This window comes from Aquila chrysaetos, chromosome 6 (genome assembly GCF_900496995.4).
Source record: "Aquila chrysaetos chrysaetos chromosome 6, bAquChr1.4, whole genome shotgun sequence".
In the NCBI taxonomy this organism is placed as follows: domain Eukaryota; kingdom Metazoa; phylum Chordata; class Aves; order Accipitriformes; family Accipitridae; genus Aquila; species Aquila chrysaetos.
In genome coordinates this window covers 27,649,206-27,662,508 of record NC_044009.1, presented here as the reverse complement: position 1 = coordinate 27,662,508, position 13,303 = coordinate 27,649,206, and the positions used below count along the sequence as shown (strand labels likewise).

General features: G+C 35.2%; 1 protein-coding gene across 1 annotated transcript in view; it reads right to left on the bottom strand.

The window, feature by feature from the left end:
* Window positions 1-13,303, bottom strand: part of TTN (titin) — a 244,973-nt gene that overhangs the window by 145,829 nt on the left and 85,841 nt on the right. Inside the window, exons 100-125 of the mRNA XM_030019102.1 lie at window positions 12,940-13,029; window positions 12,590-12,857; window positions 12,232-12,492; window positions 11,441-11,650; window positions 11,255-11,332; window positions 11,115-11,141; window positions 10,382-10,429; window positions 9,408-9,464; window positions 9,229-9,306; window positions 8,684-8,938; window positions 7,935-8,027; window positions 7,288-7,365; window positions 6,522-6,590; window positions 5,823-5,906; window positions 5,517-5,579; window positions 5,182-5,256; window positions 4,743-4,823; window positions 4,122-4,199; window positions 3,852-3,932; window positions 3,475-3,552; window positions 3,182-3,262; window positions 2,906-2,989; window positions 2,501-2,599; window positions 1,256-1,333; window positions 301-375; window positions 61-135 (exon numbers count right to left, since the gene is read on the bottom strand). Coding sequence (XP_029874962.1) covers window positions 61-135; window positions 301-375; window positions 1,256-1,333; window positions 2,501-2,599; window positions 2,906-2,989; window positions 3,182-3,262; window positions 3,475-3,552; window positions 3,852-3,932; window positions 4,122-4,199; window positions 4,743-4,823; window positions 5,182-5,256; window positions 5,517-5,579; window positions 5,823-5,906; window positions 6,522-6,590; window positions 7,288-7,365; window positions 7,935-8,027; window positions 8,684-8,938; window positions 9,229-9,306; window positions 9,408-9,464; window positions 10,382-10,429; window positions 11,115-11,141; window positions 11,255-11,332; window positions 11,441-11,650; window positions 12,232-12,492; window positions 12,590-12,857; window positions 12,940-13,029 — 2,644 coding nt within the window. The remainder of the gene's footprint in view (window positions 1-60; window positions 136-300; window positions 376-1,255; window positions 1,334-2,500; window positions 2,600-2,905; window positions 2,990-3,181; window positions 3,263-3,474; window positions 3,553-3,851; window positions 3,933-4,121; window positions 4,200-4,742; window positions 4,824-5,181; window positions 5,257-5,516; window positions 5,580-5,822; window positions 5,907-6,521; window positions 6,591-7,287; window positions 7,366-7,934; window positions 8,028-8,683; window positions 8,939-9,228; window positions 9,307-9,407; window positions 9,465-10,381; window positions 10,430-11,114; window positions 11,142-11,254; window positions 11,333-11,440; window positions 11,651-12,231; window positions 12,493-12,589; window positions 12,858-12,939; window positions 13,030-13,303) is intronic.

Here is a 13,303-nt window from a genome sequence, read left to right as displayed (position 1 = left end):
CAGTAAGACAAACATAATCCCCTTGAAGATACATCAGCCAGATGAGGAACTGGTTTATACCTTTAACTCCTGGAGCTTCCTTAGGGGCAGCTGGAACTTTTGGTTCAGGGACAACTCTCCTATGCTTCTCAGGCACTATAAAAGATTACAATACATAGTTTTACAAAGAGGAGGAGTATCACTGTAACATGCACATTTTTCCTTAATACAAAAAACCACAAATGGAAATAAACATACAGTAACAACATAACACTCAGAATGATGAAACAACCAATATTTTGTAATGAAAAGAACATATACCTTTAGTGGGTGGGACTTCCTCTCTTTTAGGAACAGTTACCCTCTCCTCTATGTAGTAAGACTCTTCTTCACTCACTTAAAAAGAGTAAAATAAAAAAATACTTGAGTTTAAGTATTTGACATCTGTTACTGTCTTTATGGCCCTAGTAAGCAACAAAATATTTGTTAGACAAGAATAAGCAGTGTGCTTTTACTAACAGGCACCTCTGGTATTACAAAATTTACATTCAAACCATCCTGCTCCCTCTGAAGCCAATGGAAAAACTCCAAGCAACTTAAATGGATCTGAGATTGAACTCTCATCTTGTATTTCTGTGTAGTTTGAAAATGCTCAGTATTTGAAGTACTAGATCAGCACTTTCCATTCCTCTGTCTACTAGTTCACTAATGTTGGAATTTGTCCACTCCGAGAAAGCCTCTCTCCCAAATACTGAGAAAATTCCTTGACTAAAGCCATCCCTTGAAAATACTTTCTATGGTGTGACTTGTAGTGGAAATTGAGTCAATCAGTGTATGTTAACATCCTTCACAGCATTATGTTACCACCAATAAACATATAGGTGGAAACAATTTAGTCATTTTCCTGTGAAATGGTCTGAGGAACCAGAGTGCACCATGATATTCTGAAGGACCTTTACTTCATCCAAGCAACCTGCTTGAAGAGGAACTTCACAGAGAATTTTTGTAAAAAAAAAAAGAAGGGCTGATAATTCTCAACATCCAAGAGATACCTCATTATTTTCACTGTATCAAAACAGGATTAACTACTATACTTTTCAAAAGCAAGTAATAGAAATTGTACACATTCTTAGCACTAAAGTTCATAAGATATGAAACATTTATATAGTAGTAAATTTTTCTTTATGAATAGAGTAGATATTAATCCACACTATTTTTGGTACAAAACAGAAATGACTTTTTGCTTTTGCCTAGTATTCCTGAATTGTGGTTGTACCTTCAGAAATCTCTTCTTTGTGAATGGAAATAGACACTTCCTCCATTTCTTCTTCAGCCCATTCTTCAACTGTTGGTTCTTTAAAGAAAATTATTTGTTTTAGTATTTTTGCTGGGTGGATGGATGGATGGATCAATGGATGGAGAAGATGAAGACCAATTCATACAAGTTCTATATGACAATGACAGATATGCATACAATGCAGAAAGTGCTGTGGACACACATATGTATGATTTGCTCTAAATGATGTGTTTTGTCCATGCCCCATGTACCCTGTTGTGTGCTGTTGTAACTTTCAAATATCCTTTACTGGTCAACTGTCAGTCCATCAGAATGCCTCAGCTCCCCAAACTTCCCCATCACAACAGCTGAGGGGGGAAACAACAGCCAAAGAACTAGAGGTTGCTCCTTGATCCAGCTACATGAAAGTGAGAAGGACAGGAATAAGATGAGAAGGGTAGGTTAAGAATTGAAAGGAAAGCCTGGCATGTGCACATCTACAAATGTGGCTGTATTAGGGAAAACATCAATTTGTTCTGGGGTAAAAGGTTAATTTGCAAGAGACAAACAGAAACTAACACTGCACATATCCATATGAATATATATTTTCATGTTCCTATTTCAGATAGATAACTTCCATATCCGCTTTTAAAAACTCATCTATGCTTTTTAATAGAATATGTAAATTGTCTTGACTGACTAGTTATTAATGGGATATAAAAAACTGTCAAAATGTTGATTTCAGCTATCCTGAAGCAGATATTTTGCGGAATTATACTGACTTAAAACAACTGATCTCAGCCTTCCCTGAGTATGAGAATGTGAACTAAAAGAGCTGGTAAGAAGCTAACACTGCAGACAGAAATAATATCATTATCTGCAGGGCTACAGAGAGCTTTGTAGGGAGTATGACAAATAGATGGTTATAGTCCTAATTAGCGGAGTCTAAAATCAACACTATACATCCATACTTCTTACTATGATTTCATGAGAGCCTGATCCGAAGATCAGTGTATTCAGTGGTAGAGTTTCCATTCCTGTCAATGGGGTGGGATCCTAGCATTCAAGACTGAAATGGTAAATGCACTCAGGAGGCTCTTAACTGCCTGTAAGCCTGTAAAACGTTCAAGAGAAAACTCATGAAGATAACTAACACAAAGTTTTTGTGTGTTTTAATCTTGGTATTAGAACAATAGACTTGTAGACAAAGCACAGGTTTCTCATTATTGTCTGTTTATAGTGTACCTTCATGTGGTGCGATTTCCTCTGGAATGTCAACAGATATTCTTTCTTCTGTAATAAGTACTCTTTCTTCAAAAGTGGCTTTCTTCTGCACTTCAGGCACTTTGAAAGACAATAATATTAAATGTATGCTTTTCTAATTCCATTGTGAAAGCAATGTTGCAAAATGCTAATCTAAATTTCCAAAGAATTGCTTAAGGGTACTGAGCACATAACAGATTTAATATTTAGAAATAATATTTTTACAAGTATTGCACAACACATACAACATACTGTAATGATTCATTGTCACTAAATGAGAACAACAGAATTCACAGGGGAAGCACAGATCAATGACTGATAACTATACAGAACATATAAACAGAAGCTTAGAAACAGCACATTCTTTCATTCTACTGGAAAGCATACCTTTAGCTGGAGGAGCCTCAACTTTTTTAGGAACAGCAGGAGATACTTTTTCTTTAGGAACAGGTTTCTTAGGAACCACAGGCACTTAAAAAAAAGGTATTTACTTTTAGGACCTATAAAATGCAAAACTGCCATAGCATCACGTAACAGAAATGTATCATTCAAGAAGATTACACATGGACATATTTTGCTTACAAAACAACAGCTGAGCAAGCTGAGACAAATACAATGTTCTAAAGACTACAATAAATGATATTATAGTGAACAACATTGTACCTTTTGCAGGTGGAGCTTCTTCTACTTTAGGAACATGTGGTACTTTTTCTTCTGGGGCTGGTTTCTTAGGTATTTCTGGCACTTCAGAGAATTATAATAATATTAAGTAACTAAAATTACAGGTGTTTTATAACTGCATCTATAACAGTTATCTGCAAAACTGACACAAAAGATACATAGCTAATGTAACTGAAGTATAACTAAAACCAGATTAACTTAAGAATCAAAACCAAATTGGATATAAACAAGATGCTTAAGATAGCAAGAAAAGAATGTTTCTTATTTAAGTGTACCTTTAGGTGGTGGAGCTTCCTCTCTTTTTGGAATAGCAATTTTTTTCTCTGGGGGAGCTCTCTTAGGCACCTCTGGCACTTAAAAAAGATAAAATATAAGATAACTGAATTCTATACTTCAAAGATTTATTGCAATATTATAGAATTTCATTAATCCATTTATAAGACTATCAAGACACACCACATAACACATTCATACACTTAACATATAAAGGTATGAGACAAGAGCAACATATATTTGAAAAAAAAAAAAAAAAATCAAACCAGTCTCTGCAAGCCATTTTTGTAAAACACAAACATGCTAACGTACAGGCTAACGCACACACACACACAAAAGATATTCAACAGGTACATGTACACTCCATCACTAAGTATACCTTTGGCACGTGGAGGTTCTTCTTTGGGAACAGGAACATGTACTTTTTCTTCAGGCACAGGTTTTTTAGGCACTTCGGGAACTTAAAGGTATTAAAATTTGTTTAAGTAATCTTTCTAAGGCTTTTGAGTTTGTCTTAGATGAGAACAGACATACAACATAACGCACAGACTATATTTATCATATGCTTATATTAAGAAGTGAATAGTAGTTAGGAAAACAGCACAATAGTACAGGACAGGTTAAAGCGCACATTCAAAAGGTACTGTACCTTTTGCTGGGGGAGCCACCTCCTTTTTAGCAACAGCAACTTTCTTTTCTGGAACAGGTTTCTTGGGGACTTCAGGCACTTTGGAAAACATTGTCAAAGTGAGAGAGCTTTAGTTTTTGGACCACTTATCCAGATTTCAGTAATCCAAGACTGCTTTAGAGAACATAGTGTCTGGACAAGGAGCCGAGTACTGCAACATAATATAATGTACAACCTTTTTGGACATACAGTGGACTATATGGGAAAGACACTATCATACAGTATAAAATTCCAATGTTAACATTACTGCACTATCACTTTTCATGGCACTCTATTGAAGTAAACACAGCCTACCCTTGTCTGCAAAAGCCACACAACCTCAATACAAACAACAGGCACAAGATTGTTAGCAAAGAGAAGGGCCAAAGCCAAGACAAATACAAGCTGTAAGCTAAGTTATAGCACAAATGAAAAAGTGAAAGTATGGAGATAATGCAAAATCAAATCATGCATATGGAGATAATGCAAAACCAAAGCCACATAGAGAGTAAATTCATAAATATATTCAAGAAAACATGAAAAATAATATAATGGAAGACAATTTTTTTGGTTTTAGGTTTTTTACTAGGGCAGTAGAAATACCTTTAGCTGGTGGAGCTTCTTTTTTAAGGACAGGAGTGGGCTTTCTTTCTTCTGGAACATGCCTCTTTGGTATCTCAGGCACTTTAAAGAGATAGGTGGTGAACACTTAGGAGACAGTAAAAATATTTGGTAAATCACAGTAGGCTACTTTCAACATGCTGGACAAGCAAACACTATATGTCAAAAAATAGGCTGTTTTGTCAAACAAATACAGTATGCGCATCTCAAAAAAGGCTATTTAAAGAATTATTTAAAGCAGTGATGAAGAATTAGATTTAGAAAAGCAGTAGGGCTTAAACTTTTGAGAGTAGAGCCATAGAGAAATGGAAAGATCTCAGTTCTGATATGCTATCCTTTGGTAAAGAGTGGTACAGGCAGATAACGTGAAAGTTCAGAAAAATGGAGCGCATTTTCTGAGCACTACAAAGATTTTATTTACCTTCAACGTGAGGGATCTCCAGTTCTGTAGAAATGACTTCTTCCTCTTCTTCCTCCTCTTCTATTTCCTTATGTGCTACAATAGGAATTGTAAAGATATTAAATTTGGTGATAGGAAATATCAACAACTGTAGTAAATCTGAAAAGCTTTTAAGAAGATATTATGTGTGTCCAATACACAAAGGTCACTGAAACACATATGCTAATTTGTAAAAAAATTTCATCCAGAAAACCGAGAGCATGTGCAAATCTCACAATGAGTTTTGATTAACTACAGATTCAAATTGTTTTAAAAATCTTAAACATTGAGTAGCCTCTCATTCTTAATCAATCTACCTTCAATCGGGTAAACAGCTTCAAAGAATCTTTCTTCAACTGTTTTCTCATGCTCTGTTGGCTCTTCAAAGAAAAGCATTTGAACAATGTTAAGATAAAATAGTTGAAATGTTGACATCTATTAATCTAAAGAAAACCGAGGCTACATAACACAATAAACAAAAAGAAGCAATGCATATTGAAAGACAAGTACGCGATGTGTCTAAATATGTAATTTGCCATACATAAAAATAGATTAAAAGAGAATCTCTTAGGACTGAAATATTGTTTTGATTTGGGTGCACAGATTTTTGGTTTTGTACATACCTGTGACATATGAATACTCTTCTTCTCTGTGGACAGAAACCGACATCTTTTCTTCTGAAACAGTCCATGTTTCTACTGTCGGTACTTTAAAGACAGGATTTTGTTTTAGTATTTTACATTCTAGATCCACATTAGTGGTAGCCAGCATGTGAGTTTTTATCAAATCTGTATCTGTATTGCACATTTAAGTCTTAGACATATTTAGACAGTCAGTATTCATATTCTAAAATACTGAACGCAGAACAAACATACAATTATAATATTTAGCATCTGTTAAAGACTGAAGACACAAACACCTTTAACCTGAAAATTTAAAATAAATGCATGCACAGGATTTGGAAATAGCATATTAGAAGAATTCCAAAGGCGGTTCTTCAAAGAAATGTTGGGTCACTGGGCCATTATTAGGTAAGTATAGGCCAGCAAGCAGAATAGATGAAGAAAAAGCTAAATCATACTGCAATATCCTGTAGGCTGTTTAAACAATAATCAGAAGGCTAGCCACAAACATGTTAAAAACAGACTTTATGAAAGATAAAAGCACGGTGCATATATTATTTAAATACTGAGAGTAGTCACAGCATGACTAGTACAATAGATCCAGGTACATACACACAGGCCCACATATTTGCAAGAAGCACAAGACAACACAGGGTGCTGGAAAAATGTAAACTGCAATTGAAAGATGCTGATCTGTACCTTCCTTTTTCATAACTTTTTCCTCAATGATCATTGGTGTAGGTTTTAGTGGTAGAACTTTCTTGGTAACTGTTGGCATTAAAATTTTGTTACTCAGTCATGTATTTAGCAAAGAGATCAAAATAAGTCTACAGCTATGTAGCAATGATGTTGAAAATACAACAAACAAGACAAACATAATCTAACTCAGTAGCTAAGTCAGGCTCCTTGGAACCATGCAAAGCAACAGAAGGAATGTGTTTGCTTCTTTTTATTGCTACCATCTAAAGGGTTTAGGTAACTCAGGGCATTTAGTACACACGTCATATCCTGACATATATTGAATTGCAGACAACAGATTCCTGCTGCAGAATAGGAAATGTTATACAAGAGGAGATGGTTACCAAGAGAATAAGGATGCATCTTTTTTCATAAGCGAACAATTAACCAAGACATCCTGGTAGACAAGTCAAGTTGGAAATCTGAGGAAGATGGGGATTTCACATCTTCAGCTTAGAGTGAAACGTACCATTTCAAACAGTGCAATTTGACACTTACTTCCTTTCTTAAAGCATTGGTAGTTAGCATCTGCATTTAGTATTTTCCCCTAAAAAGCTTTTCATCTTCCTTTTATACAATTCAGCAGAAGCTTTTATTAGATGTTTCAAAGACTGAAAAATTGATTAGACCCATGTTAAATGAAGACAAATCATATGCAGATCAGCTAACTAACAATAGCCACTACTTTCATGTGAAGACGACATTAAGGTAATGAAACAGTAGTTACCCTCAGCCCGTTTGACTTTTTCTTCTGCAACCCTCTGAGTGGTTATCTCCACTTTTTCATCGACAGGTTTCTTGACAACTGTAAGTGAATCAGATACATTTATTGTTTAAATAATCTTGCAAATTATTTTCTGGACACGAACCAGGTAGAACTGGCTATTTTCTTGTTTAGGATGTTATAACCTTTGCACATCCTGTGCATTGTTCAGTGCATTGTTCACTGGCTGTGAACAGTGGTGGTAAAGGCACTTGTGAAACAGGTGTGATCAGACCCATCCTCCCCTGAAAGATATGCAGTGATCTAAATGGAGGACAGGTCTCAGAAGTACAGCACTCATGGGCTCAGAAGCACCACCCATGCCCAAGGGTAATATACAGTGAGAAGGAACGGTAACCAAAGCTCAGTTTGATTTTGCCAGCAATTCTTGGTTTGCTTCAACCACCATTGCCACTGTTCTCTCTCTGCTCAAAAATATGAGGTGGGAAAAGAGGAAGAGTTGCCATGAGCCTTGCTCATGTCACTCTCCAGCATAAACAGAATTCTCTCCTTTTCAAGGAAATGTGAATAACCACCACAGTTCAGCTTGAAGATGATGCACCAGAGATCTTAATCTGCATGTTCCTGCTAGTTTTGCAGGAAAGTCATACCTTTACGAACTGTTACTTCTTTCTTTTCCTTCTTTTCAGCTGTAATTGCTGGTGGTTTTCGCTCAGGCACAGGCTTCTTAGGAACTTCAACCACTTTAAAAATAATAACATTGCTTAATGATGAAAAATGCAGTGTCTAAAGGCTCAATGCACACCAAAGGTATTAGTTATGCCATTATAAGTTTATGAAGTTGAAAACCACACAGAGAGTGTTGGAGATTCAATTGTTGCAGTAAAACTTTCTGCTTATTTCCAAGTTTGATGGTTTCTTATCAGAGCCAAAGTCTGTTCCTAGAGGCATGCATGTTACTACTACCCAAGACAGTTAAAGCATGCAAGGAATTGCAATATACAGCTATTAATATCAAGCAGTTAATGAGTGAAACATTTAACCTAAATCAAGTTTATCTAGAATACCTGAAAATGATAGAAGAAATATCCAAGACAACTAAAAATTATACATGTCCTTGCAAACTACTAACTCATATTAGGTTTTAAAGATGTTCCAATCTGCAAAGTCCATTGGCAACCAAATTATAGTGTATCAACTTCTATCTGCATCTATACCTCGCCATACTAGAGTCCTTGTCTTATCATCAAGTGCCAGTTAAAACTTGGCAGCATATTAAGGTTTCAAGTCATTGTAACAAAAAAAAAATCCAGAAAATGCTGCCTGGCTCAAAAGTTTTGGGCCTCAGTAATAAATATGAGAAAAGACAGGAAATAAAATGATATGATAATTAAAGTACCTTCTTCATGAATGACTCGTTTTTCTTCATAAGTCACTTCTCTTTCCTCATAAGCTTCTTCCCATTCCTCTTCCCCTTCATCATAGCCTTCTTCCTTGACATAATAGTCATGGTCTTCTCCGTAATCTTCTTCCCATTCTTCATAAGTTTCTTTGGGCTTTTCATATATTTCCTTCTTTTCTTCATGAATCTCTTCTCTCCTTGCCATCGATGTTATTTTGATCTCTTTGGGCTTCTCTGGCAGCACCTCAGGAACTTAAAAAAAAATAAAATTATTCATATCATAGCCTAGAATTTGCAAGGCATATTGGATGTATGTAGTTAATGAAATGATTTCACCCTCACTGACAGTTTATAGAAGTGACTATTTTTTAGGTAGTCATAATCAGCTTGGATATTAAATGTGTATGTTTTAAACATAAAGACAAAAATCAAATAGATTTGATTGATTCAAGGTAATTTGAAACAAATTGCCTTGTTTCCACAAGGTAATTTTACTTTTTAAAAACAAGTTTAAAAAAAAAAAAAAAAAGGAAAAAAGTTACCTTTAGGTAGTGGAACTTCTTCAGGACCTTTTTTAACCACCTTTTTGGTGATTTTCTTTACTGGCACCTTTTTTTCTGCTTAAAAACAATATATTTTAAAATTTCAATTAAAAAAAAAAACAGAACAACAGTCATAATGTTACATGTACACACTGTCCAAATACTTTAAGTATTCTTACCTGGCTTTTTCTCCTCTGGTGGTGGAACAAGAGGCAGAAGAATAGGAATAGGGGCAGCTTGCAGGAAAAATGAAATATTTAGAATAAAATGTGAGTATGATGTTTTCTTGTAAATGAAGAAAAATTCTAGTGCGTTTAGAAATAGATGAGATTATTTTATTGCAGCTGAAGAATAAAAGCAAATGTGGTTCTCATTCTGACATTTTACTGTAGCTGGAAGAATATATTTTGAGTGGGAATCTCCAGTCTACATTTATTTGAACCCTGACCCTTCTCAGCTTTATTTTCTTTATTGCCATCACTCTCCTATCTTTGCTGATAGTAATTCATCTAAATATCAGATCTTTCCACTCCTGTTGCCACTGCTAGCAATTACGAAATTATTCTGGAAATGAAACCAAGAAGATTGAACTTCTAATATTTATAGTAAACTATTAAATATAACAGAAATATACGTAATGTTTGTAGTCTGTAGTCCAATACCAGAGCCTGGGGAGAAATAATTTGCAATAAATATGCAATCCATTGTATGGCTTTAAAAGAATATTTCTGTTTTGATTTCTGTTTGGGGTTTTTTTTGTCCCCAAAAGGTAGTAATTCAGATAGCTTGTTTAAAAAATATTTCTGTGGCAAAAAGCAGAAAAGGTGAAAATAAAGAGTCATCAGAAGAGGAAAATGGAAATAAAAGGAAGATCGAATGAACAAGAGACTGATAGGAAAACAAGTTGGAAAGGACAAACTCTTTTTTAAGAGAAAAAGCTCCATTCCTACCACTACCTGTGTATAGTTTTCCCCTTCTACAGAGCAAAACAAGCCTATCCAAGTCAAGCCTTGCTCATATAATATTTGTGTAGAGACAATTAACTGGATCGTAACACTGAGCTGCCTAAGATTTTTCTCTGAGTTTCCCACTGGCCTGCTGCTTCAGTGCAGCTATAAAAGCACTACGGAACAAGTACGGTTTGTTGCCCTACCTTCAGCTGGTTTTTGAGGTGGAACTGCAACCTTGGCATCAGGAACATCTAGAAAATCAAAATGTTTAATTGACTTAATAAAAAAAAGTAGATTTGAATACTCTGTCACCAAGAATAGTAGTTCATGGTATTTTAATCTTTCTTGTTCTAGCAACAAGGATTGTAGCTTGCTCCTCAAGAATAAGCCAGCCGACCAATAGGTAACTAATTGCATTAATCTTTCAGTCTGGCCAGACTCTACACTGTTTCATTTTATTTCTAAATAATTCTTGCATCATTTTAGAGTAGGCTTTCAAGAACATACAGGAAAGAAGATCATTATACATCATATGGAGATGATTGCTACCCATTTTCCCTCCTTGGTTATTTTTTTCAATTGTGTAGAGGACATCAAATCTATTCACTGGTACCTCTTAATTGTTTTATTCCTCGTTCATTCAATAAAAAATAAACTTTTGTGTTTTAGAGAATATGGCTTCCCATATTGTACCAAATAGGACTCCAGACACATTAATATCACTGATTTTGGAGTTATCACAGTATTAATTGCCACTATTTATGAGAGTAAATAGTTCCTCAAATTTATGGATGAGGAATATTTTTTCAGGGTGTAGGTTTGACTTACTATAACCAGGAAAAAAGGATTTGAAAATATAAAAAAAGCAGAGCAATGCACTGAATCTATGACAGTGAATAGACATGATCTTGTGCCAGTCTTGCTCATGATCTTTACCTGGTGGCTTCAACTCCAGTTTGATTTCTGCAAAAGAATATTAGATTTCTTTTAGGACTATTTATTTTTCAGAATCATGTTTCAAACTCACGAATTTGCAGGTGGCTATGATCACAAATTTGTTCAGCAAATTTGCTCACCTTTGGTTACCAGATAGAGCTCTGCAGTGCTTCTTGCTTCTCCTCTTGGTTCAAGACGAGCAATTACAGAATATACACCTGCAACAGCCAAGAATGTTGATATTTGTATGCCTTTATCATTTAAAAAAAAGACAACAAAATCAGATAAAAGAATGGCATCAGCACAAATATCCCATGCATTTTTACCTTCATCTTCTGCAGTAACATTGTGAATAGTCATATAATGACAGCGACCTTCACTTCTGAAGCTGTACTTGGGACTCTCTCTCAGTTCAGTGGGGCCTTTATACCATGTCACTACTGCATCATCAAAAGACACCTCGCACTCAAAGGTTGCAGACTGGTGTTCACTCACTACAATGTTCTGTATGCTCTTTGTGAACTGAATTGGTTCCGCTGTTTTTAGAAACAAAAAATATGTCAATTGTTATGCACCACCAGGCCACTTAGCTTATCTAATTCCTTCTTATTGTTTTCATAATAGCTACATTATAATAGGATATAATAACAATAGATCTTGAAAAAGTAGAGTAAGAAAAAGGGATTCCATCTTCTATGAATTTTTCTATGTAAGAATGAAAATTAGAAGATGTAAGAGTACAGCTATAACAAGATTGCTGTGCAGATAAATTATACAAGGGAAGCCATTAAGGAAATTGAAGAGAAAGAATAATTAAGAAAAAGAGGAAATCCATGGAAAATACAAGAGTATCAAAGAACAAGAAAACAAAAGTAAGTATGACTCAGATTGTTTGAGGGCCTAGAGACATTAGTAATGATGATTTAATAAAAAATACTAACTTAAACAAGAATGTCACATATTGTTCAAAGAGAAAGGAGAGAAAAATTTCTTGTTTAGTCTGTTTCCAAGTTTGGGAATATCTCTTTAAGAAATATTTTCATTTGTTCTCTTAATGGAACATCCAGAAACTGTTTATCACTACCATAATAATGAGATTCTGTATCTGTTTACAAACCTTCAACAGCCAGATCTGCAGTTGTTTCTAGATTGTCAAGCTTGCAGGTATATTGTCCCTGGTCTTCTGTTCTAACATCCTTGATGATGAGTTTGTGTACTTTGTCAGAGACTTGTGTTGAATATCTCCCTCCTATCTTAATGGGTCTCCCATTTCTATACCACTGAGACTTGGCATTTGGGATAGAGAACTGACAAGACAGCGTGCATGTGTTTCCTTCCTTGAAAGCAGTGTCATGAAGATGGCGTTCAACTGCAGGTTCTATTAGCATGTTAAAACATATATTTTAGCAGACATCAGGCAGTGGAATAATTAAAGTGTAAATTAATTCAAATACATACTTCAGAATTACGCTTACCGATCACAGTTAGCCTGGCACTGGCAATGTGTGGTCCACACACTATTCTGAAATTTCCCTGATCTTCAAGTTGGCAGTTCCTGATCCTCAGTATGTGGCGATCACCTTCAATTCTAATTTCATATTTGTTATTGGAGTCCAGTTTCTGGGTTCCCTTGTACCATGAAAGTTTAATTTCTGGATAGTTAATTTTAATCTCACATTCAAAAATAGCATCCTCATCTGTTAAAACCGTCTGATTTTCAATGTCTCTGATCAGAGTAATAGGCTGAAAAATATTAGTTTAAATTAGTTTCAAGTTCCCTGTTATGGGTTTGAATATTTCACAAATCAGTCCAAAAATATATTACCTCTGTCTGTGTAAGTCGTTGCTGAATAAAAGCTACAAGTTCATCAAACTCCTGATCTTCTCTTCGAGCTTTTTCTGTGAGCTCAATTTCCTGTAAAAAGGCAGAATATACTCAAAGATTAAAGGATACTAAATGTCAAGCTGTCATGTTTATCCAACATAGAATTAGTTCCTGTGTCAAATTTTCTGTAACTGTACTGTAACTAGCATATCTTTCCATCTTAAAAACTGCAGCCAAGTTGTGAAGACAGAACATACTTGGCCAGAAGGCCCATTCCTTCTTCTTGGGTTTGAGCATGCAAGAAATTGAGAACTGTCAGGAAAAGATCTAAAGAGGAACCAGAAATTCCTGCACACACAGTAAC